Below are 22,955 nucleotides of genomic sequence, written 5' to 3' on the forward strand. Positions count from 1 at the left end.
GTAACCTTTCCCCCCTTTCCCCCCCTACCCTAACCCTTCCCCCTTCCCCCCCCTACCCCCCCCTACCCCTACCCCCTACCCCCTACCCCCCACCCCCCCCTCCCCCTCCCCCTCCCCCTCCCTCCCCTCCCCCCCCCCCCCACACACACAGGATGGATCGAATCCGTCAAGGTCAACAAGCCGGCCATCATCCGCCGGGCGCAGAGCCATGTCAAGCGGCGGTCTATCAAGAAGAAGGCCCAGCTGGCCTGGCTGCTCCGCGCGGTGGCCTGCACCGACATCACCACTCTGGCCGGTGACGACACCGACGAGAACGTCCGCCGTCTGTGCGCAAAGGCAAAGTCGCCCATCCGCCCTGACCTGCTCGCTGCCATCGGCATGGAGGGTCTGACCTGTGGTGCGGTGTGCGTGTACCCCTCGCGCGTGCCTGCCGCCGCCGCCGCCCTCGAGGGCACCGGCGTCGAGCTGGCGGCCGTGGCCACTGGCTTCCCCTGCGGCCAGACGCCCATGCACACCAATGTGCAGGAGATCGAGTACGCCGTGGCGTGCGGCGCGACCGAGATCGACATTGTCGTGGCTCGTGAGCTCATCATTGCCGGTGAGTGGGCCGCCCTCTACGACCAGCTTGTCGAGTACAAGAAGGCCTGCGGCTCGGCCCACATGAAGTCGATCCTGGCCATCGGTCAGCTCCCCGACTACCGCATGGTCTACAAGGCCTCGCTCATCGCCATGATGGCCGGATCTGACATGATCAAGACCTCCACCGGTACCGAGTCAATCAACGCCTCGCTCGAGGTCTCGCTCGTTATGGTCCGCGCCATCCGCGACTACTACGAGCAGACCGGCTACATGGTCGGCTTCAAGCCTGCCGGCGGCATCCGCTCCGCCAAGACTGCTCTCGGCTACCTCTCGCTTATGTACGAAGAGCTCGGCCACCGCTGGACCAAGCCTGACCTCTTCCGCATCGGCGCCTCCTCGCTCATCATCGACGTCGAGCGCCAGATTGAGCACGGCCTCACCGGTGCCTACGCCGCCAAGCACTACATGCCCATGTCGTAGAGCCTGCTGCTCTCCACCGCTCCACTCGTCGCACTGTCCTCGCCTTCCCTTAAACTCTTTGTTTACGTCGAGCTCTCGCCTCTGCCTCTGCCTCTCCCTCGGCCGCCACTTCCGCGTCCGCGTCCTCGCCCGCGCAGACTCCACCGGCGTGTCGCGTCGCGTGCCCCATCTGGCTTGGCTAGAGGCGCGGGTTTGGCCAGCGGCTTGGGTTTGACCAGCGGTTTGGGCTTGGGAAGCGGCTTGCGCGGCATCGTCTTGGGCTTGGGCTTTTCCATCGAGGTCGGGGCAGGGGTCGGGGCCGGGGCCGGGGCCGGAGCCGTAGTCGTGGCTGAAGACGATGTCGATGCGCCCGGCTCAGCTGCTTGACCTTGTGCCTTGACAAGCGGCTTGGACTTGGGCAGCGGCTTGGGCAGCGGCTTGGGCAGCGGCTTGCGCCGGACCGGTGCCACCGCCGGTTCCGCCGACTGCGCCGACGGCTGCGCCGACGGCTGCGCCGCCGATGGCTGTGCCGTCGCCACCGTCGCCGACGGCTGCGCCGGCACCACTGCCGGTGGCCGTGTCGGCGGCTGCGCAACCTCCTCTTCCGCTGACGGGCCCACATCTCCCGTCAATCCAGCCCGCCCTCCCAGCACGACCCGGTCCACAAACTCTCCCCATTCCATCCCGACCAGTGCCTTGAGCCCGTCGGCGATCGTGAGCCGCTCGCCGAACCCTCCGCCGGCTGCTGTCCGCACCACAAAGTGCCCGAGCTCGTTGACGACCCAAATCGAGCCCTCGGACCCTCCGGTACCTTCGTCATCCCACACGCACTCGGGCTCGCGCTGCGACGCCACAGTCATGACCCGCGGGACTGTGCGGAGCGCCTCCACCGGCGGCGGCTGCGGGCTAGTCGTCGCCACCATCCCGAGCACCGCGTAGTGCTCTGGGTCGCGAGCCTCGCCGCGCCACACGTAAAGGTGCTCGTCGCCCACACGCTGCCGCCACACCTCGCGGAACCGCACCACAGGCGGGAAGAGGAGCGCCACAACAGCTTTGAGCGTCTTGGAGCCAGAGACCAGGGACGCCTTGACGTCCTTGACGAGCAGCCCGCCGCGCACCCCAAGTGCATCCTTCTTCGATGGCGCCCCAAAGTTGAGCGAGACGTGGTGCCCGAGCGGGATCCGCGCACTCCGCCCGGACACCGCCATGTCGTCGTCGCCACGCCAGATCGAGACCAGCCGCCGTGCTCCGGTCCCCTTAGAGAGCCAAACTTGCCGGAAGCTGCTCACGCTTCGTGCGCTCACCCGGACATCATCGAACGCCGCACGCGGCACGAGGTCAGCCTCCAGCGCCTCGTCAGCCCCGTCGCCAAACCCAAGGTCCACAGGCTCAATCCGCGTTGCAAGCAGCTCGTCAAGCGTAAACGCGTTCGCCCACGCCGGACCGTCCTTTGCCGCAAACGTCTCCACAAACTCGGCAAAAGAGACCACGCCCGTCCCCTCCAAGTCCATTGTCGTCATCAGCGCACTCAGCTGGCTCATGTCGAGCTCAACGCCGAGCCACACCAGCCCGCCCACAAGCTCGGCCTTGGTCAGCACAGAGTCGCCGTCCTGGTCAAAGACCCGAAACGCGTCAGAGACAAGGAGCCCGCGCGCACGCAGCGCACGCCGCACCGCAGACACACACGCACGGTGCACAAGAATGCGATACGCGTCGCGGAGGAAAAAGTACCGTCCCAGCGGCGTCGCCTCGCACGAGCCCTGCGCCCGTCGCTTGCACGATCGCACGCCCGTAAAGTACTCGCGCCGCAGCGACACAGCATTGTCCGCTGTCATCCGCAGCAGCATCAGCAGCTCGCGCTCCGAAAACTCCACCTGCGCGTCGAAGAGTTTGAGACACGCACGCGCAAGCTCAACCTGCTGCGACGCAACACCCTCTCCGCCACCGCCCACCACGAACCCATGCGACGCGTCGAGCACGTGCCGCCCCACATGGAGCCGCACCCCGATCCGCGAGCCAGCCACAAGCGGCGAGCCGCGCCGCAGGTGTAGCAGCCCGCGCACAGACTCGGCCTCCGCCAGCGAGAGCACAACAAAGTACCGGCCACTTTCCACCCTGTAGAACGCGTGCTTGGTCATCGCCCGCTCCACCGCAGCCGCAGACACTCCGCCGAGCGCGCTCCGCATCACATCCAGCACCCCGACCTCGTCGACCTCGCACAACTCAGCAGGCGCGAGATCCACGTCGTTGGCGCGCAGAAAGTCTGCCAGCCCGTCGTCGAGCCCGCTGCTCGCAAACTCGCCGGCCTCACCCCAGAACAGCTGCAACGCAGACGCGAGATCTCCCAACTGCTCCTCGCTTAGCGCCACCGACCGCCCGCCGCCCGCATGCACCGCCGCCAGATCCGGCACCCATTCCATGACCACAATCACGTTCTTCACACGCCGGTACGACTTGAGCAGCGACCACTGCGGCCGGTACCAGTTGTTCGAGACCCACAGGTCGCGCGGCCAGGCAAACGCCGGCAGCTTGCCGTCCGGCGTCTTGATCGAAAACTCACTCGCGTGGTACGCAAACTTGGCCCGGCTCGGATCCTCGGCCAGCTTGCCCACCGGCCACGCCCGCACGCTCTCGTCCTGCCGCGAGTACTCGCGCTTGGCGGGCGCCATCGCAACAGCAATAGCCTCTTGCTCGATCTCCATCTCCTGCTCTTGCTCTTGCTCCTGCTCTTGCTCCTGCTCTTGCTCCTGCTGCTGCACCATTTCGCCGCCAAAGCCGGCATCCATCTCGGCAGCCTCGACGTCGGCTGGTGCCTTGGCGCTACTCGCGCCCACAGACATTTCGTCCAGAATTTGCTGAGCAAGTCCCAGATCTTCCGGCCACTGCCCCAGAAACGCCGCGTGCTCTTCGAGTGCCTGCGCCGCCTTATCGCTTGGCCCAGACCCACTCGTCGAGCCCACAGCCTCGGATGCCGCCTCGGGCGCCACCAGTATGTTCGACACTCCAAAGTCGACCCGCTCGCGGAAAACGTTGACGCACCGCCGCAGTGCCTCGTACGCGACTGTCCCTGCAGGCGCCGCCTCCCGCGCCATCCCCACAAGCTCGCGGTACGCTCGCTTCCGCCACACATTGGCCACGTTCTGCTCGCGAAGCAGCGCATACTGCAGCTTCTCTGTCACCATCGAGTTGACAGAGAGCCATCCGGCCACCGCAGCCAGCGCTTCGCGCTTTTCGAGCTCTCCAAGCGGCTTGGCGCTCAGCCGCGGTACACGCTCCGCCGCGCTCAGCTCCTCTCGAACAAGCTCGGCTACCTCGGGAATGACATACAGCACCAGCGTCTGCCCGGCCCCGATCCCGCGCATCCGGAACGCGCCCTGCGCATAGTCGCGGAACGTCATGTCCTTGCCCAGCGTCAGCACTGCTCGCCCTGTGTACGCCTGCTTGATGTCCATGCCCGTCGTGTGGACCTGGTCGTAGAACGAGAACCGCGCCTCTTTGGGCAGTCCGCACTGTTCCAGTCGCATCACCTTGCCCGAGCCCCGCATCACAATCATCTTACGATCAAGCTCGTCGAGGAAGACCACGCCGCGGAACTTGGCTGCCAGTCCGGCCGCAAGCAGCGCTCGCGCAACCTCCTCGTTCGTTAGCCCTGTGATCAAGGCGCCAGTGTCAATGAGTGCACATGCCGGCGGCTCACTCTGCGCTACAGCACGGAGGATCGAGCTCGCACACCACCCGTTGTCAAGCATCTCCACGCTCACCACGCTCGGCTCCGTCAGCACCGCAAGCATCTTGCCGTCGTCGCCCTCCTGGTAGCGGCACCGCCCAAACTCGCGCGGTAGCAGGTCCGACGGCGTGCCCGAAAACCCGAGTCGTGTCGCAAATAGCAGCGAGCCACCAAGCTCCTGCCCAGACGCCGTCAGTTTGAGCGGCTGGAACTCCATCGTCTTGGGGAACACATACTGCGAGAGGTACCAGTACGCCGCATGCGGCGACTTGCCCAACACGTCATAGAGCACTTCCAACTGCTCTTCATCGCTCGGGTCCACAAGCGCCAGCGGCCAAAGATCCTGCCACTCCTCCACAACATCTTCGCCGTTCGCTCCGAGGCGTGCTCGCTCGGCTTCGACATCCGCCCGCCGATGGAGCCCGCGAATCGAGCCGCCGCGCGCAAGCACCCACGACGCGTACAGCGTCCGCGCCTGCGACCGCGTAAACACCGCGCCCGCATCCGCGTCCGGCAGTCGGCCCTTTAGCCCGAGCATGACCCGCGCAAAGTCGCTCGCCCGCAGGCCCTCGTGCCGGTACGCCAGAATCGAGAGCCCAATGACCACGTCCGGGTGCGAAAACTCCGACGCCTCCGACGGAACGTCTTTCCCACAAACGGCACTGCAAGCAGCGCACGCGACCGTGGCATGTGCGGGAACCGCTCCATCGCCCGCGCAAGGTCGTTCGCAGAGAGTAGGCCGTACTTGACCCGGTTGATCTTGCGAAGGACAAACGGCAGGAGTGAGACAAGCCACGTGTGGGTCAGGTTCAGCATCCGCACCTGGTTGTCCGACAGCTGCGCCTCCACCGCCCGCCCTTGGCTCGCCCCTAGCGACGCCGGTCCTTCCACAAGGTACTGCTCCAGCACACGCGTCCCGATGACATGCACCTGCTTGTCCGCCAGCCACACCATCGCCCACCGCGCAAACAGCGGCAGCAGCCGTGCCGCATACCACTTGGGATCAAGCAGGACAAGGTGCGGCACAAGTTGCAGCGCCTTGGCCTCGTGTCCGGCCGCAAACGCAGCACGCAAGTCATCGAGCACCGTCACCGCAATCGACGACTCGTCCACCCGAGTCACCATGCCCTCGTGCGTCTTGTAGAACAGCGCGTCAAGGAGGTGCATCGGAATCGCCCACCGGTACCCATCATCCGTAAAGTCGAGCGGCTCCTTGACGCCCATCGGCCAATTGAGCTCGGACCGGAGCGGGTGCAGGAGGAGGTCGACTTCATCGAGGAGCAGCACGCCCTGGTGTAGCAGCGCAAGCACCTTGGTGCACACGTGTGCCTGCTCCCACAGCTGTGCCACAGCTGCAGCGTGCACCGACTCGATCCGCCCACGTGCAAGCCGCGCCTTCAGCCGTGCGTACATGTTCCGCTTCACCGCAGAGTCCTCCACCTTGCCACTCTCCAGCGCCTCGAGCTCGTGCATCAGCTCCACATACTTGATCGCAAACGACTTGATCGCCGTCGGCGTCGCAATCACCACGGCCCGCGAGTACTTGGCCTGGACAAGCTTGTCGTACAGCGCAAGTTCCACCCGCGAACCGCGGTCGTACGTAAAGGTGTATACAGGCTTGAGAATGAGCTGCGAGAACCGCTCCCGCATCACAGACCGCGAAAACTCCAGCAGCGCCCCAGGCACAACCTGCGTCACAAGCTGCTGCCCGTCAGCAAGGAGCAGCGAGAGCAGCGGCGCCACAACCGTCGTCTTGCCTGCACCCATGATCATTTGATGGCAGAGCGACGAATCGGATGCCACCGCACCCATAAACCGCGAGACAAGCTCGACTTGCGCCTTGCGGAGGAGAATGCCGGCCGAAAACTCAAAGACAAGGAACCGCGGATCGTACACAAGTCTCCAGCTCTGGCTGTCCTCGCGCACGTAGTGCCGCTCCGCAGCAAGCACAGATGCCAGCCCGCGCGCCTTGAGCACCAGCTCAACCTCCTCACTCTTCCCGGATTCGACAGTCGCAATGAGGTCGCCCGTCATCGACAGCGCTCGCGCAGCCTGCCCCACCCGGTTGACAATGAGGAGGACCGCGACTGTGAGCGACTCAATCGCCGCCCGCGACTCCTCGTCCACAAACGGATTAAAGTCCTCTAGGTTGTCCATGCCACGCGGCGAGAGGAGCCATCCAACAAGTAGCTCGAACCAGACCTTGAGCCCCTGCCCGGCGTCCTGCAGCAGCTCAAACGCAAGCTCCTGCCGCGACGTCACCGACGCCACCTCATTGGCAGCAGCCACCACGCGCTTGATCGCCGCCTCGGCGGCCGCAATGTCGGCGTCGTGGAGCGCGAGCAACTTGGCCTGCAATGCCCGGAGCTCCAAACATGCCGCCCGAGCGGCGTCGGCAGACCCACTTGCCACCGCCTTGGCCGCAGACGGCAGCAGCGCGTTCAGCTCGTGGATCTCGGCGTTGTTTTGCGCTTGCGCGTAGTACGCTGCGTCATCATTCAGCCGATCCAAAATCGCGCTGGCAATCGGGGAAACCGCCGCTGGATGTGAGCTGACGTCAAACGGCACCTTGCCAGCAATCGGCGCACTCACAGCTGGCACAGCCCGGACCAGACTCTCGAGCCCCAGCACGCTTAGCGGCGCAGAGGCAAACGCCTTGAGCCCGGCCTTGTCCAGCCCGACGTCTGTGTACGGCGACGCCAGCAGCTCGCGTTCGCCACACGATGTGTCGGTCGTCCGCGGCGCAGCCGCAGAGAGCTTGCGCAAGTCGGCAGGCGTCAGCGTCGCAAAGTGAATGATCATCGGCGGCGAGTACGACGCCGTCAGTGCCGGCGCCCGCATCCACACCGCTGTTCCGGCCTCAAACAGTGCCACCATATCCTTCGACACCGTCTCCACAAGCGTGAGACCTGCCGCGCCGCGCTTGAACAGCTTGCGCTTCTTCGAGTTGACCACGTCGAGGTACTTTGGTACCCGAGAGTTTGCAATCTCGGGGTTCACTACCAGCACTCGCAAGATTGACATGAACCGCGAGGCCGAAAACAGGTCGTCGCGTGGGAGACACCGGACAAGCAGCTCGCCCAGCACGTGGCACGAGTCGAGCGGATCGATCCGGATCGGAAGTGCGCCGGTGAGCAGCTCGTACAGGAACAGGAAGCCGAGCTTCGACGAAAGACGCAGCAGGCCTTCCTCCAGCACCACATTGAGGAACTCGAGCGCGTACACACCGTGCACCTCGCCCGGGCGCGTGTAGTTGACCAGTGCGCGGTTCGAGAGATTGAGCTTGGAGCTCGGCTCGAGCACGCTCGTGTCCATATGTGTGTCAAACGGCACCGTCTCTGGCATCGCAGGATACTTGACCGCAATCATCTGCCGCGGCGTCTCCGCGGGCTGGAGAACCGAGAGCACAAACGCCTTCCGGTTGGCAAGCAACACGTCGACAGCCTCGCGTTCGGCCACAGTCATGCGCGCAAGCACCCGAGCGTCGCGCCGGGCCGCGAGGAACGCCTCATCCAGGCCGTGCTCTTCCAGCAGTTCGCGGAGCGCGTCGGCATCTTCTTCCTCCTCCTCACCGCCACTCCCGCCACCACCACTGCCCCGGCCCTGCAGTGCCTCCAGCAGCGAGTCAAAGTCATCTGCGAAATCGCCCGCCACCTCGTCCGCCATCCGCATCTGCTCCTCGGCGTGCTCGATGAGAAGCAACTCTTCCTCGAGCGTCAGCCGCGCCGACGCCGAGACAAGGCCTTGGTTCGCCACGTAGGCCACAAGCTCCGACACCACGCCCCATGGCGCGGCCATGTCTTTGTGCGATGCCCGCGTCACCATGTGGATCTTCAGCCGCGCAGCATGGGCGTCGGGGTGGCAGTCGGCCTTGCACAGTCGCAGCAGCTCGAAAATCGCCGCCTCCTCCTCGCTTAGCGGCGTGTCCGTCACGCATACGCCGGCCATTCGCACCACGGCTCCGTACTGCCGCGACAAGAACCGTAGGACAAGAAGGTAGAGCGACGACGCAAATGTCGGTGGAATGAGGTACGTTCGCGATGCGTGCACCCCGTACACGTAGTGCCGCGTCTCCACCGCGCTCGAGAGCCACCCTTCCGACTTGATTACCTTGACCATACCCGGGAACAGCGTCGTTGTCCCAACCGCCCCGTCGACTTCACCATCGTCGTCGCCGTCGTCCTCACCGTCAGCCTCTTCGCCGCGCCGCATCGGACGCGCCAGTGGCACCAAAATCGACAGATCTTCGTTGGTGTTCTGCAGGAGGACCGCATGCGAGAGCCCGCACACAAGCTCGGCAAGTTGTGGCGTCCGCACGTTCGACACATACAGCCCGGCGTGCTCGTTGCAAAACAGGACCCGCTCGCCGTTTGCCACACCAGCGCGGAAGCTCAGCCCTAGCCGGGGAAGCTCAACGTGGTCGATAGAAAGGCCCTCACTCGACCGCGACCACGCCAGGACGTGCGAAAACGACTCCATCCGCACCAGCAGTTTGGCCAGCGCTGCATTGGGCGACGACTTGGGCGTCCGTAGCAAGTTGACGAGTGTCTCGGGCGTTGCCGAAAAGTCCGGCACGCTTCCGTTGACCACAACGCCGTCTTCACCGGCATCTTCGCCGCTCTGCGGCGCCGCCACCATAGGGAAGCGCTGGACGAGCGCAGACGCCACGTTGAAGCACGACGGCCCGGTGTCGAGTCGGGCACCCTTGTCATGCCGGATAGTGACGCAGATGACGTAGTTGGCTGCTGCCGCCGCTCCTGGTGCCGGTCCATCGTCGCCGTCGCCGCTGTCTTCGATTTGCGACGTGTAGTGCGAGGAGAAGAACTGCGAGGCGACCCGCGTCTTGCGCGGCGGCTTGGGGTAGCCGATCAGTGACTCGTCTTCGTTCTGCCAGTAAAGGTAGTGGTCGAGCAGCGCTTCCGGCAGCAAGCCCTTGAGAAGGCGACTGGGCACGAAAGTCTGCGTCCCGACCCGTGCATCGAGCGCCCGGGTCACCACCACCGACGCCCGCGGAGTAACCGGCTTGAGTGCGTCACCACCAGACGGCGGCAGCGTTCCCAGGCAGAGATCAGGCGACGAGCTCCACACCAGCGTCCGGTAGTACCGCCGGCCATACTCGACCACATCGTACACATGCACCACACTCGGGTACTTGTACACCACAACTTCCTTGAGCGTAGGCGGCGTGTAGTCTGGATCTGCAAACGGACTTGACCCGTCATCGTCATCGTCTGAGCCAAAGGCAATGTCTGACGAGCCCGAGCCCGAGCCCGAGCCTTCCCGAGTGTCGGTCATGGAGACCTCGTCAGTCTCGATCATCTCCCAGTCGTCGTCTCCATCGGCCTCGGCCTTGCCCTTACCCTTGCTCTTGCTCTTGCCGCCATCAGCTGCATCGTCGTTGTCGTCGTCGTCGTCGTCATCATCCGAAATCGCAGCCCGCCGCACTGTCGACAGCGTCACCGACGACTCGTCGTCGTCCTTGGCGTCGGCCTTGGCGCGGGAACGGGCGACCTTCCGTCGGCGCTTCTCCTTCTTCTTCTCTGCCTTGCGGCGAGTCTTCTCGCGCTTGGCAAATGCCTTGCGACGGGCCTTGAGCGCCTTGCGCTCGGCTGGCGTCATCAGCGCCTCGTCCTTGTGGCGCGGGACGTAGAGTGTAAACAGAACAGCGACGCCGTCGGCGAGTGCGACGCCTGAAAAGTTAAGGCTTCGCGCAACCTCACCAAAGACCTCAAAGCGGACAGGCTCAAAGATGTCGGCAACCCAGGCGAGGGCACCAGAGGTGCGGCGGCCGGCGTACGACTCGCAAGCAGCCGACGGAACAGCCATCGGCCGCGGGTCGCGCCGCCACACAAACACATCGTGTCGCTTGCCGACCAGCCGCAGCCAGTTGCGCTGACTGGTCCGCTCAACCTCGACCGATTGCATCCGATGCTCTCCGACCGCCTTGGCACCAAACACAGCCTCGATTTCGGCGCTGGCGCCGACGTCGTCAGGCAGCAACAGCATTTGCTGCTTCTTGAGGGTAAACTCGCCGAGCTGGACGTTGATCTCGGTAACCACCTCCTTGGTCGTGATCCGCCGCAGCCACTCGACGTAGCTCTCGGCAAATGGTGCCCGCAGCGGGTCGGATGCTGGCTCGGCAACTAGTGGCGCTGCAGAGTTGAGCGCGAGCTCTGAGACCTCGGTGTCGGGCACAAATCGCCCGTAGCACCCTGTCCGTGTCAGTGATGACCACGACCGCAGCGAGAGATTGGCCTCGACCATCTGCTTCTCCATCTCCAACAGCGAGCCCTTGAAGGTCATAACCCGGATGATGGTCTCCATGACCAGGTTGGCGGCGGCGCCGGCACCACTCAGCCACGCCACCACCTTGTTGCGATGCTTCTGGAAAAGGTCAAACATCTCCATCTGCGTGATCTGCAGCTCGCGGTTGAGAAACGCTTCTTTGTCGCGAAGTCCGGCGTTGCGCTTGTTCCGCTTGCTCCGCTTGACCCGCACCTTTTTCTTTCCAGACTTGCCCGTCTTGCCCGCCTTGTCGCTCTTGGCTCCACCCGAGCTGCTGCCACTGCTCGATGACTTGGCGTCGAGCGTCCAGCGGTAGTTGGCGTTAAGAAAGATCTGCGCCGAGAGGAGGGTGACGACAGCGGTGGCTCCGAGCTCCTCGCTCCGCACGTTCTTGAAGATGTACGCCAGGTGGGCGTGGATGACCGCTGCCACCGCGACCCGCTGATCCTTGACCAGGGCGCGGACCCGCCACTCCTCGAGCACCTTGAACAGCTCGCCGCGTGTCTTGCTCCGCACCTCCTCGAGCACACGGGTGTAGCTTGCCAGCGACGTGCCGGCATCGAGGCTGAGGCCACGAACATGGGCCTGGGTCGCGGTTGCGGCCTCTGGCGCAACAGTGTTGGCGTCGAGGACAAACAGAACGTACTCCTCGATGCGCACAACAAGGCGAGTGATGTAGAGGATGACCAGCGCATGCTTGGAGTCATAGCGCCCTGTGTTGAGCTCCAGCGCGAGCTCGACAAGCCGCAAAACAGCGGGAAAGAGGATGTGCGGTGCGCAGACAAGCTCATTGAAAAGGAGACCGACTGGCGTCCGGAGATGGTCGCGTGTCGGCGGCGGGATGACAGTAGGGGCCGTCCGGGGCATGATTGCCGACTCAAAGGTGCCCGGCTCAAAGCAAGCCGCGTCAAGAACGTCCTGTAGCTCGGGCGCAGCGAGGGCCTGGATGCGAGTCTCGTCCGCAAAGAACGCAAGCAGTAGCGGAATCCGCATGTACGGTGCCGTCAGGTACTGCAGGAGCAGCTCGGACTCGTGCAGCGAGAGTCGAAGCCCAAACGTAGGCGGCTTCTTGAGATGCAGCACGTCGTCCTCGGTCTTGATCTTGCGGGCCAGCGACGACGAGTCCTCGAGCTGAGCGAGGACCGAGGGGTTGCCGGCTGATGGCGGCGCCCGCGGGACGAGGCCCGCAGCCACCCGTAGCTTGGATCCGACTGACGACGGCATCCACGATGAGATCTTCGAGAGTGCCCTGGCCTTGACGGTCGACGCGGCTACAGCCTCGGCATGTGGCTCGAGAACGCGCCGGAAGCCATTGACTTTGAGGTAGCCGTCGGCTTCGTGGTACGACCAGGTGAGCGTGGCGTCAAAGATGTCCCATGCTCGGACCTTGGGCAGCGCGCTCGACGACGGCACCATAAGCAGCTTGAAGAGGAAGACGATGTCCCTCAGCGCACCAAGCTCCGGATAGTGCACGAGGAGCTCGGGCGCTTGGCCGGTGAGGTAGTGCGGCGCGAGCTCGCGGGCGTATCCCATGTGGACTGCAATCTGGTCGATGAGGGCGGCTTCGCCGGCGCCAAACGCGTTCGAGGCGTTAAAGGCAAAGACCTCATGGCCGGGTGCGAGAAAATTCTCCCATGCCGTAAAGTAGTCGAGGACAGCGGTCCGCGTGGCTGCTGCTACCGGGTTGACAAACAGCATAGACTCGGACTCAATGCCAAAGTGGCCAATGGTGAAACCGTACGGGGTGATCGGGCCGGGCGCCGACCCCGAGTAGTGTGCGGCGAGCTGCGATGGTGCGTCCCAAGCCGTCCGCCGCATGACCGCGTCGGCGATGGCGGCCATGGCGCCGAGTGTCAAGATGCGCGTGGCGTCAAACGAGGCCGTGGCCCGCAGCGAGAGCGCAGCGACCGAAAAGTGCGATGCGAGGAGCGAGACAAGCTCAAGGAGCTCGTTCTGGGTCTCGCGCCGGATAGGAAGGACTCGCCAGAAGCAAGTTGATGGCGGCGGGGCAAGGCTGGCATCGGCCTTGACCTGCACCAGCCACGCGAGGTCGGCCTCGGTCGGCGGGACCGGGACCGGGAGGACGGTGGTGAAGAGCCATGAGACAAGCGCGGCTCGCAGCGCATACGAGTTGGGCACCACGCTCGCCTGATTAGCGAGGAGCGCACAGACGTCGACTGCGGCGCGCATGGCCACAGCAGCCTCATGCATGTCGCCAACAGCGTCGGGGACCGACGTAAGTTCGACCGGGCGGATGATAGGCGGCTCGCGGGGGTGGCCGGCGAGACTTGACGTGTCAAACTGACGCATGAAGCGACCAAAGAGCGAGAAGCTATTGACAAGCGCGGGCGAGTCGATCGAGACCAGGGGGATGTTGTTCTGCGGCGCGGCATGCGCCGCAGCGTCGAGAAGCATCGAGACGATCTTCTGGACGCCGCGCAGCTGGGCGGCGGTGAGGGTAGTGGCAACCGGGGTGGCCGGCGCAGCTGCCGCCGCTCCCAGGCTCTGATCCGCGGCGGCACCGACCCGAATGGTGCCCTGGGCCTTGGACTTTTTGCCAAACTCCATGGTCTCGGCTTGGGTGAGGAGACCGGCGCCGCGGGCGAGCTGCTCGCCGATGATGGAGAGCATGACCGACTCGGACGAGTTGAGCACCAGCGCGTCAGCAGCAGCGAGCGACTGGGCCATGTGAGTCCCGAGAACATACCGGAGGAGAACGTCGGTGTACGAGGCAAACGGTGGCGAGTGGGTCATCAACAGCAGGGCCTGGCGCATGGCCACCCACACCAGGTGGGCGCCAAACGGGTCGGTGCCGCGCGGCAGCGCCCGCCACTCGGCCGTCTCGGCCGTCACGTTGGCCATTAGCGGCCGCTCGTTGAGGAACGGCAGGAGAGCCTCGTACAGCTGCGCCGGACTGTGGCTGTCAGCCGGCTGGAGCAAGCCGCGGAGGGCGAGGAACCAGAACGCCGCATCCTCCACCTTGCGCGCCGGCACGTCGTCGAGGGTGAACGCGACCGAGTACGCAAGCTCGGCGGTCGGGTTCCGCGCCGTCACTGGGTGGTACTCGAGGCCAGCGCCGACGTTGCACACCGAGAACTTGTACGTCTCGCGCGAGACCTTGAAGACCACAAAGAGCAGGTACGAGCCAGCGCCGCTCGACAGGCGCCAGCCTGATGGCACAAACACAAGATCGTTGGCTGCCATTGACCGCAGTCGCGACGTGAGGCTTGCCAGCAGGCTTGCCACCCTCGGCTCGGGTACATACGGCCACGCCGCCGCGGCTGCTTTGGCCGCCGCCTTTTTGCTTGCGACCGGTGGCGCCGGGAAGGTTAGCTTGAGCGGAAGCTTGGCCAGAGGCACCGGCCGGGCCGGTGCCACTGTATCGATGGCGGCGGCAACCTCGGTGGCAAAGCCGATGCCGGCCGCCATGCCGTCGACGACGGGTTGGCATGCTGCCGCATGCTCGGGCCAGGCCTGCGCCAGCGCCGCAAGCGATGCGCGAAACAGCTCCATTGTGGCAATGAGCGGGTGAAGATGACGCTTGCGCTCGCCGCGCGGCGCGTCCGAGGCAATGAACGGATCGGCGAAGAGGTCGACGACCGCAGGATGCCGCCAGAGCCGATCCAGGTGCGGAAGCGGAGCCGACCCGCCGCCGCTCTCGGCACCGCCTGCAGCATCCAAAGCGAACCGCGGGATGTCGCGCATGCCTCCGCGGCCCGACGACGAGCCAGATCGTGTCCGAGTCTTGGCCGGGCCGAGAGTCTTGCGCTTGATAGCCCGAACCGGCGCTGGCGCCGGCGCCGGCGCCGGTCCAGCAGCAGCAGCGGCTGGCAGCGCCCGCTTGAGCTCTGGAAGCGGCCGCGATGACGTCCGAGTTGACTTGCGACGCCCACGCGTGGGCAGCGGTCGCGGGGGGCGGCCGGCGGGCGGCGGCGCTTTGGCCTTGGCCTTGGCCGGACCGGGGGTTGAGGATGGTGTAGAGCTTGACGCAGGCGCGCTGGCCGAGCTGTCTACGCCATGGCTTGCGACCGAGATTGGCTCATGCGGTGACGACGAGGAGACGTCGGTCGAGTCCGAGTCTGATCCAAATGGGTTGTGGGACATACGGGTGACCACACGAGCGGTGAGAACCAGTTGGTAGTCCTGGTGGTAGTCCTGCCTTCAAGGTACCGCACCCAAGGTAGGTGTGTGGGCACTAGAGTGACTGTGAGTGCGTGTGCTGTAAGAGGGGAAGACACACGGGGAGGAAAGACAGGGCAAGAGTTTTCTGGTCTGCTCTCAGCCAGCGTGGCGTGTATGTGGCTGTGTGTGTGGTGTGCGTGTGTTTAGTATGCTGTGCTGAAGTTGAGCCAGTCGGTGGTGGTGTCGGCATGTGCGACCAGACAAAGCGAATGGCCACATCTCTCTGGTCTTTTTTGCTGGCTTTTGGGGGCTGTTGGCTGACATGTCGTCTTTGCCCACACGGGACGCCTCCAAGCGACTGCTGCACTCGCTCTATCTCAACGTGGCAGAGGTACGTTAGCTTGGAGATGGGAAAGCCAGCTGAGTTTGTGGTGGTAGGCAGGCTATATGGATGTACCGGAATCAGGGGTGATGCCGGTGTGTGTGTGTGTGGGAGGGGGGGGGGGGCACCCGCCTGGCGGCTTTGTTCTGGCGAAGCAAAGCCGGACGCGCCTTTTGCTGGCTCGATGCCTGCACTCGCCGGCAAACCCCTTCCATTTCTGCTGGGACTCACGCTTGGCGCATGGTGGGATGGTGCAGGCCAAGAATCTACCAGCTATGGACTTTGGTGGTACGTCTGACCCGTACTGCGTGGTGTCAGGCTTTGGCACCGGGGAGATTGTGCGGACGCCGACGATCTACAAGGAGCTGAACCCGTTCTGGGGCTCCGAGTGGTCGTTTGATGTGGCGACGTTTGCGCAAAAGCTGCAAGTCATCGTGTTTGATGAGAACAAGAAGAAGGACGCTCCGATCGGCAAGGTTGTGGTGGCCTTTGAGGCGCTGCGCAACGGCGAGCTCCGCGAGCAGTGGTATCCACTGATGCCTGTCTCGACCAAGGACATGGACTTTGTGTCGGGCGTGGTCGAGCTTGAACTGCTCAAGACGCACTCGACGCTGTCTGTGAAGCTTGTGCGTGCGCGCGGGCTGGCGTCCAAGGACTCGAACGGGCTTTCGGACCCGTACGTCAAGATCCTCTTTGCCGATGCCGAGTACAAGACCGAGACCAAGTTCAAGACGCTCGATCCCGAGTTCCACGACACCTTCCAGTTTGGGCTCCCGTCGCCGGCGTTCTACTCCAAGACACTCATTCTCACCTTTTGGGACTACGACAAGCTCTCTTCGGACGACTTTATGGGCTCGATCGAGATCAATCTGGAAGACCTCGAGTTCTCGCGGCCGCTCACCCACTGGTTTGACCTCTCGCCGATCAACCACGCGGCGCAAAAGAAGAAGGGCGGCGGCAGTAGCAGCGGGAGCGGCGCGCACAAGGACCTTGGCTCTGTCCGGCTCAAGCTCAAGTACACGACCGAAGTCATTCTCGATCCCGTGCGGTACGACTCGCTGTTCAACTTTCTGGACCAGCCAGGCCTTCCGGACATTCAGGCGATTGGCAAGGTGACGCGCGAGCGCGAGCCGCTGGCCAAGGCGCTGGTGGCGGCATTTGCCGGGATGGGCAAGGCCATCTGGATGCTCCGCGAGCTGAACGCGGCCGAGATTGCAGCAACCGAGACGTCAAACATCATTTTCCGCGGCAACTCGCTGGCGTCCAAGACCAACGACATGTACCTGCAGCTGCTTGGCGGCGAGTACCTCCGGTCTGTCATTCAGGGCCACATCGAGCACATCTACGCGTCGCCGCTCGACTTTGAGGTTGATCCGACGCGGGTCGACGACCCGGCGGTGCTTCCGACGCACTGGGCCAACCTCACGGCGCTTGTGGAGGACATTGTCGAGTCTGTTCTTGAGTCTGCCCCTAAGTTGCCTTCCCCGTTCAAGCACGTCTTTGCCCATCTTGTGGAGGCCGTCAAGGCACAGTTTCCCGGCGACGACATCGTTCCCTACACGGTTGTCTCGGCCTTTCTCTTCCTCCGCATCATCTGCCCTGCCATCCTCGGGCCCAAGCTGTTTGGCCTCATGCCGGACCACCCACAGCCGCGACAGTCGCGGACGCTGACGCTGGTAGCCAAGACGCTCCAGAACCTGGCGAACCTGGTCCACTTTGGGCCGAAAGAGCCATTTATGTCGCCGATGAACGCCATCATTGACTCGTTCCTCGACGACATGCGCGAGTTCCTCACCGCAGTCTCGACGCCCGACCCTGCCGAGCTCAACCAGCCGCTGCATCTTGTGGAGCATGCTGCGGCTCCGAGCAATCTCGACTGGCCGCGCGACATGGCCAAGGTTCACAACCACTTTAACGCGGCACTGCCGGCGCTCGAGGAGCATGCGGACGAGTTTCCGGACCTTTCGCTCAACGAGCTCAAGAAGGTGCTCCGCGGCATCGACACCGCGGTTCTCAACGAGATTGCAAAGATGCCCCCGGACGAGCAGCATGATGCCATGGTCTCGCTCAACCTGCAGCCGCGAGAGGCGAACGGTGCAGACGACGACGTCGGCGAAGACTGCGCCAACGAGCGCGAGCTGCAGCGCTCGGTCGTCGGTGTGGAGCACATGGGTGCGATCGAGGCTGTCGAGCTGAGCGGGGCCTACGAGGTCGAGGACGAGCTCGCCGCGTTGGAGGCCGAGCTGATGGGTGGCAGCGTGAGCGCGGATGCGGTGACGGCGGCGTCGGCGGTGACGGCGGCAGGTGGTGGGAGCGGGGGAGGCGCGGGGCCGACGGCAGCACCGATCGATACCACCGTCGACGACGTTGACCGACTCGACGAGTCGAACATGATGATGTGGAACGAAGTGGTGGGTGCACCAAGCACGGCAAGTTTTGGAGACGTAGGCGGAGCTGCGGCGGGAGCAGGGGCTGCAGCTGGAGGTGAGCCCAGAGCCGGAGCACCGGCGGCGGCGGCGACTCTGGCCGCGACGACAGTGGCGGAGCGGCAGGCGCTGCCAATATACTCGACGGCGATGATGGAGGAACTGGCGCGGCGGCTGCTGGCGACTCAGGCGGCTACCGGGCCGGTCAAGGCGACGACGTACGAGCAGCTCATGGTGCAACCGAGTGGGGGCACTGCCGGAAGCAGCAGCGGGAGCAGCAGCGGTCGACGGCCGTCAGGCGCTTCGCTCTTTGGCAGGGCTTCGGACGCGTCGGTGTCTACAGCCCGCGAGGTCGACGACGACGGATTTGAGGTGCCCAAGGTGGCGGTGCAGACACAGGTGTCGACTAAGACCTCGTTTGGTATGCCCGAGTTTGAGGGCATGGACGCGGAGCTCGAGACGCTTGTGGAGGAGATGAAGACCAAGCTGCGTGTGGAGAACAAGATCGTGTCCAAGATGTACCCGGCGGCGTTTGCCGGATCGGAGGCAGTCGACTTTATTCTGCTTCTCACCAAAGGCCACGACCGCGAGCCTGCGCGGGCGATTGGGCAGCAGCTCCTCGACCGCAAGGTGTTCAAGGCGATCGACGTGATGGGTCCAGGCGCGTCCGGAACGTTTGTGGATGGCTACGCCTTCTACCAGCTGACGACCAAGCGCGATGCTTCGATGCCTGTCGGGCTGCTCAACCTCATCGACCAGTTCAAGCTCAACGTGCCGCGCAAGCCCAAGGAGACGCGGCAGACGTACAAAGACGTGTTTCTCGGTTTCGATCTTGTCTCGTTCATTGTGACCGTCATTTGCAAGATGAATCCGGTGCGCGGACACGCGGTCAAAGTGGCGCAGGAGCTCTTTGCGCGCAACATCATCGCCGCCCTCGACGGCTCGGACTCGTTCGAGGACGGCTATACGCACTACTACATTGTAGAGAACCCGGTGCCGGACCCGAACAGGGTGGAAAACGTGCTGGACACGTGCGGCGAGGTGGTGTACTACCAGCCGGACGTCGAGTCGCTCTCGACGCGCGACAAGCTTGATCAGGCGGTGGAGGCGCTTACGGCGTGGGCGAACCTCGAGCTGCGGGCGTCCGAGTCGGGCGCCGCCATTTCCGGCCCGGTGGGCGATGCGCTCCGCGACGGCACGCTCCTCAACCATCTGCTGACGGTCATCTCGCCGCACTACTCGGCGCTGCATGTGCTCAAGGACCAGCCCAAGTCGCGGGCCGACGAACTCGACAACATCATGCTCGTTCTCCGCTTCCTCCAGGATCAGGGCCTCGGCCTGGGCGACTTTCTTGATCCGACCGTCCCGTCCATGTATTCGGCCACAGCGCTCTCGCTCAACGAGGGCAATGTCATGACCGCAGCCGTGATCCTGCATGCCATGCGTCGGTTGGTACTGTGAGCATTCTGGAGGATGATGAACAAAACGATGGTGTGGTTTTGGGGGAAGCTTGGTACTGAAGACGGTTTATCCCTTACGGTACGGAATGGACACATTTGTCCATCGCGCAAGCCGCGCTCCGCGACGCTCCACAGACGTCGCAACGTCCGTGAATGGTTGTAACACAGTAGTACAATGTGTTCATGGCTGCCACAACAGAAAACAGTCGGCGATGCAGAGATGGACGCCGCACGCGGCGCACAAGGTCCGCGGCCGCCATCGCTTACCAAAAAGCTTCCGGCCAGTGAGGCAGTTGCGTCACAAAGCGGCTTATTGGGGAAAGTGGTGATGACGAGCAGCCACTGCAGAGGTGCGCTTCCGCTTGCGCGACGGCGCGGACTTGACCGGCAAGCTCGTCCATCGCAAGACGTCTTCGCGCTCTCCCGTCCGGCCACTGCGTTCAACTCTGTCATGCTCTCCTCCCCGGTCGTCGGGGTCGTCAACGACAAGCTCCACACCGTCCGCTCCCGCCGCTCCTCCGGATCGGCGCCGTACGGCACCTCGTGCGCCTCGCCCAAGCTCCCAGGCCTCCGTCACCGCGACGGCAACTCGTCAGGCGGGCATCTACATATCGGCCGCCGTCACGCATCGGGCGCGCCTCCCACCTCAAGCCACAGGCCAAGCAGGCGTCCTGCAGCGTCGGCCGGTGACCTGGAAGTCAAGCATCATCGAGTTGTTCACTTTGAGACGCGCGACAACGCGTACCGCTAAGGGTCAGCACTGTACACACGCTGGCGCAGCATTTCACTTGCACTTTCTGCCAAGCACCCCCCCCACCCCCACCCTCACCCCCACCCTCACCCCCACCCTCACCCCACATTCACTGTTTGCTGTACCATGGAGACTGGAGCCCTTACTCTCAACGTTGGCGGCGTGCTGTACACAACGACGGCGGAGACGCTGCGGCGTGGCTCGGCGTTCTTTGACGCCCTCCTGTCAGGGCGGACGCCGTCTGGCCAGGACGCTGATGGGTACGATGCGAGGGGGGAGGGGAGGAGGAGAGGGGAGGGGAGGAGGAGGGGGGGGGAGGGAATTGAGACTCACCGGACGATGAGCATGTTGTGTATGTGGTGATGGGCGACTGGTGATGGGTGACGGCTGGTGCTACGGCTGGGCTCGCTACGTGGGCTGCGGTTCGCGGGCGGCTGCTGCTTGGGCGACAGCAACTACTTTATCGATCGCAACGGCGAGGTGTTCAAATATGTGCTCGAGTTTCTGCGGACAGGTGGCGGAGTGTTTATACCGGCAGGCGACGATGTGCTGCGGGCACAGGTCCTGTGCGAGGCCGAGTTCTTTCTGGTCGACGATCTGGTGGATGCCATCACCGAGCTGGTCGCCGACGAGGAGCAGCAGGCGGAGCCGGTGCTGCTCGGCAATATGCTGCGGACTGACGGGTACTACGTGCTGGACGATCCTTCTGAGCCAGAGGCGGCAGGCTCGCAAGCGTACTACTTTCGCGACGACGGTGAGCGGCTGCTGTACGCCGAGGGACCGAACGCCGCCGCGCTGCTGCACATCCGGCACGCGCTGTCGGAGATGCCGGCAATCTTCCGCGGAACGCCGAATGTGGCGGCGACGTATGCCGACTTTTACCTCAAGTGCATCCGTCGCGGGAGCTACATCCGCGAAGGCGCGGCAATCATCATCCAGACCGACCAGACGGTGGTCAACAGGTACGCGGTGGTCAAGGGCACCAGCGAGGTTTACATCTCGGATGCGCCGACGTCCGGCTTCCACGAGCGGTTCTCCCGCTATGTCTTTGCGCCGTTTGAGGGCAGCCCGAAGGTGCCGCTCCCGCCCACAGCTGACGTTGCCGGCACCAGTGGCGATGCCGAGGCCGATGGTGCTGGGGAGACGACCGAGGCGTGATCTTTGCTCTGGCGGTTTTAACACGCTGGCGCTAGAGCTTGAGCGAGTCAGCAAGACGAGCATCGCGGCGGGTCATGTCGCGCTTCTTGGACTTGGACTTTGCCAGCTTTGCAGAGAGCTTGTTGCGGAGCAGCTTCTTGTCGACCGTGTCGGCGTCAGTGCCGAGCTCGGAAACGGTCTGGCGGTAGGCGCGGGAGCGGTTTGTGCGGCGGCCGGGCTTGGTATGCTTGGACTTTGCCTCCTGCTTGCGCGGGGCGGAGCCGCGGTCGGCCTTTGCCTCGGCTGCTTTGGCCTCCTTGAACTTGGACGGCTTCTTGGTCTTGCACCGCTGGATGCGGATGGTGCGGCCGTTAAACTCTGCGCCGGTGCGGCGGATGGCGGCGGTGGCACCGTCGGGCGATGCAAAGTTGACGTAGCCGATGCCCTTGCCGTAGCCGTACTCGGCGTCGCGGACAACCCGGACCGAGACGATGTCGCCGTCCTCGGCAAAGAACCGCCACAGATCCTCCTCCTCGGCGTTGAACGGAAGGCCGCCAAGGAAGACGGCGTTGCGCGACGGGAGCCGGCGCGGGCGCCGAGCGCGTCGACGGTGATGTGGAAGCCATCAACAACGGTGCCGTTGGCGCCGGCAGCGGCAGCCTTGGCCTCGTCCAGCGACGCAAAGACCACGTATGCATTGAGCGTCTTGCGCTCCGGGTGCGCCTCGCGCGTGATCGCTGCAATCCGCTTCGACTGCTTCGGCGCCGCGACAGCCACAGACCGGAAGCGGATCGACTCGACGGTACCAAACTCACGCAGCGCCTTCTTGAGATTGCGCTTAGTGGTCTCCAGGCCGACGTTGCCCACAAACACCGTGCGCTTCTCCTTGGCCTTGGCCTCCTCGGCCGTCTCGGGCACCTTGACCTTCTTTGCCTCCTCCTTGGCTGCCCGCTTCTTCTCCTTCTTTGCCCGCTTCTTTGCCCGCTCATCGGACTCGGCTTCGGACTCGGCCTTGGCCTCGCCGCTCTTGTCCTCCTTGGTCCGCTTCCGCTTCCGCTCACTCTTCTTATCGTCGGCGGCGCCCTCATCCATGACCTTGATCCCGTTGGTTGTGGCCTCGTCCTTCTCGCTACTCTCCTCAGACTCGTCCTTAGTGGCAGGCACCAGCACGTTTCGGGTGAACAGCGACGGCTTGGCCGCCTTCTGCCCAGCCTTGGCCAGCGACTCGACCGCCGACATCACCACCGTGCTCGCTTCGCCCTCGCCCTCGCTTCCGCCCGATCCGTCGTTTGATCCTTCATCCCCAGCCTCAGACTTTGCCTTGTCCTTGTCCTTTGCCTTGTCCTTTGACTTTGCCTTGTCCTTGCCCTTGGACTTTGCCTTGTCCTTGTCCTTCGACTTTGCCTTGGACTTTGCCTTGTCCTTGGACTTTGCCTTGTCCTTGCCCGACTTCTCAGCCTTGCCCTTCACAGCCTCGCCATCCTACCCACCCGCATGTTCCACCCATAGCCATAGCCCCCCCCAGACCCCCATGTACACAATGAGTCTCCTCCTCCCCCTCCTGTCGTGCACCCCCCAGGATGGCCGTCCACCATCTCCCATCCATCCCCCACCCCCTCCCACCCCC

General features: G+C 64.2%; 5 protein-coding genes across 5 annotated transcripts in view; 3 read left to right on the plus strand and 2 right to left on the minus strand.

Annotated features, from left to right (window-relative positions):
• The window catches only part of AMSG_03227 (deoxyribose-phosphate aldolase), a gene marked incomplete at both ends in the record, with an annotated part of 1,800 nt that extends 741 nt beyond the window's left edge, over positions 1–1,059 (plus strand). The window contains one exon of the mRNA XM_013904618.1: positions 172–1,059. Within this exon, the coding sequence (XP_013760072.1) occupies positions 172–1,059 (888 nt within the window). The remainder of the gene's footprint in view (positions 1–171) is intronic.
• A 62-nt stretch (positions 1,060–1,121) lies between these two features.
• AMSG_03228 (uncharacterized protein) lies at positions 1,122–15,154 on the minus strand (the record flags this gene model as incomplete). Its single annotated transcript, XM_013904619.1, has 3 exons — positions 1,122–1,140; positions 1,204–5,410; positions 5,443–15,154. 3 exons carry the CDS (start codon positions 15,152–15,154, stop codon positions 1,122–1,124), a joined length of 13,938 nt encoding a protein of 4,645 aa, XP_013760073.1.
• Positions 15,155–15,829: 675 nt separating this feature from the next.
• On the plus strand, positions 15,830–19,608 carry AMSG_03229 (Ras GTPase-activating protein 3; the record flags this gene model as incomplete). Its single annotated transcript, XM_013904620.1, has 1 exon — positions 15,830–19,608. One exon carries the CDS (start codon positions 15,830–15,832, stop codon positions 19,439–19,441), a length of 3,612 nt encoding a protein of 1,203 aa, XP_013760074.1. The 3' UTR covers positions 19,442–19,608.
• Positions 19,609–20,317: 709 nt separating this feature from the next.
• On the plus strand, positions 20,318–21,719 carry AMSG_03231 (potassium channel tetramerization domain-containing protein; the record flags this gene model as incomplete). Its single annotated transcript, XM_013904621.1, has 2 exons — positions 20,318–20,451; positions 20,644–21,719. 2 exons carry the CDS (start codon positions 20,318–20,320, stop codon positions 21,347–21,349), a joined length of 840 nt encoding a protein of 279 aa, XP_013760075.1. The 3' UTR covers positions 21,350–21,719.
• AMSG_03232 (RNA-binding protein 34) lies at positions 21,381–22,861 on the minus strand (the record flags this gene model as incomplete). Its single annotated transcript, XM_013904622.1, has 3 exons — positions 21,381–21,860; positions 21,938–22,810; positions 22,856–22,861. The coding sequence occupies 3 exons, from the start codon at positions 22,859–22,861 to the stop codon at positions 21,381–21,383; spliced, it is 1,359 nt and encodes a 452-aa protein (XP_013760076.1).
• Between the last annotated feature and the right edge of the window lie 94 nt (positions 22,862–22,955).

This window comes from Thecamonas trahens (assembly GCF_000142905.1).
Source record: "Thecamonas trahens ATCC 50062 unplaced genomic scaffold supercont1.12, whole genome shotgun sequence".
Taxonomy (NCBI): Eukaryota; order Apusomonadida; family Apusomonadidae; genus Thecamonas; species Thecamonas trahens.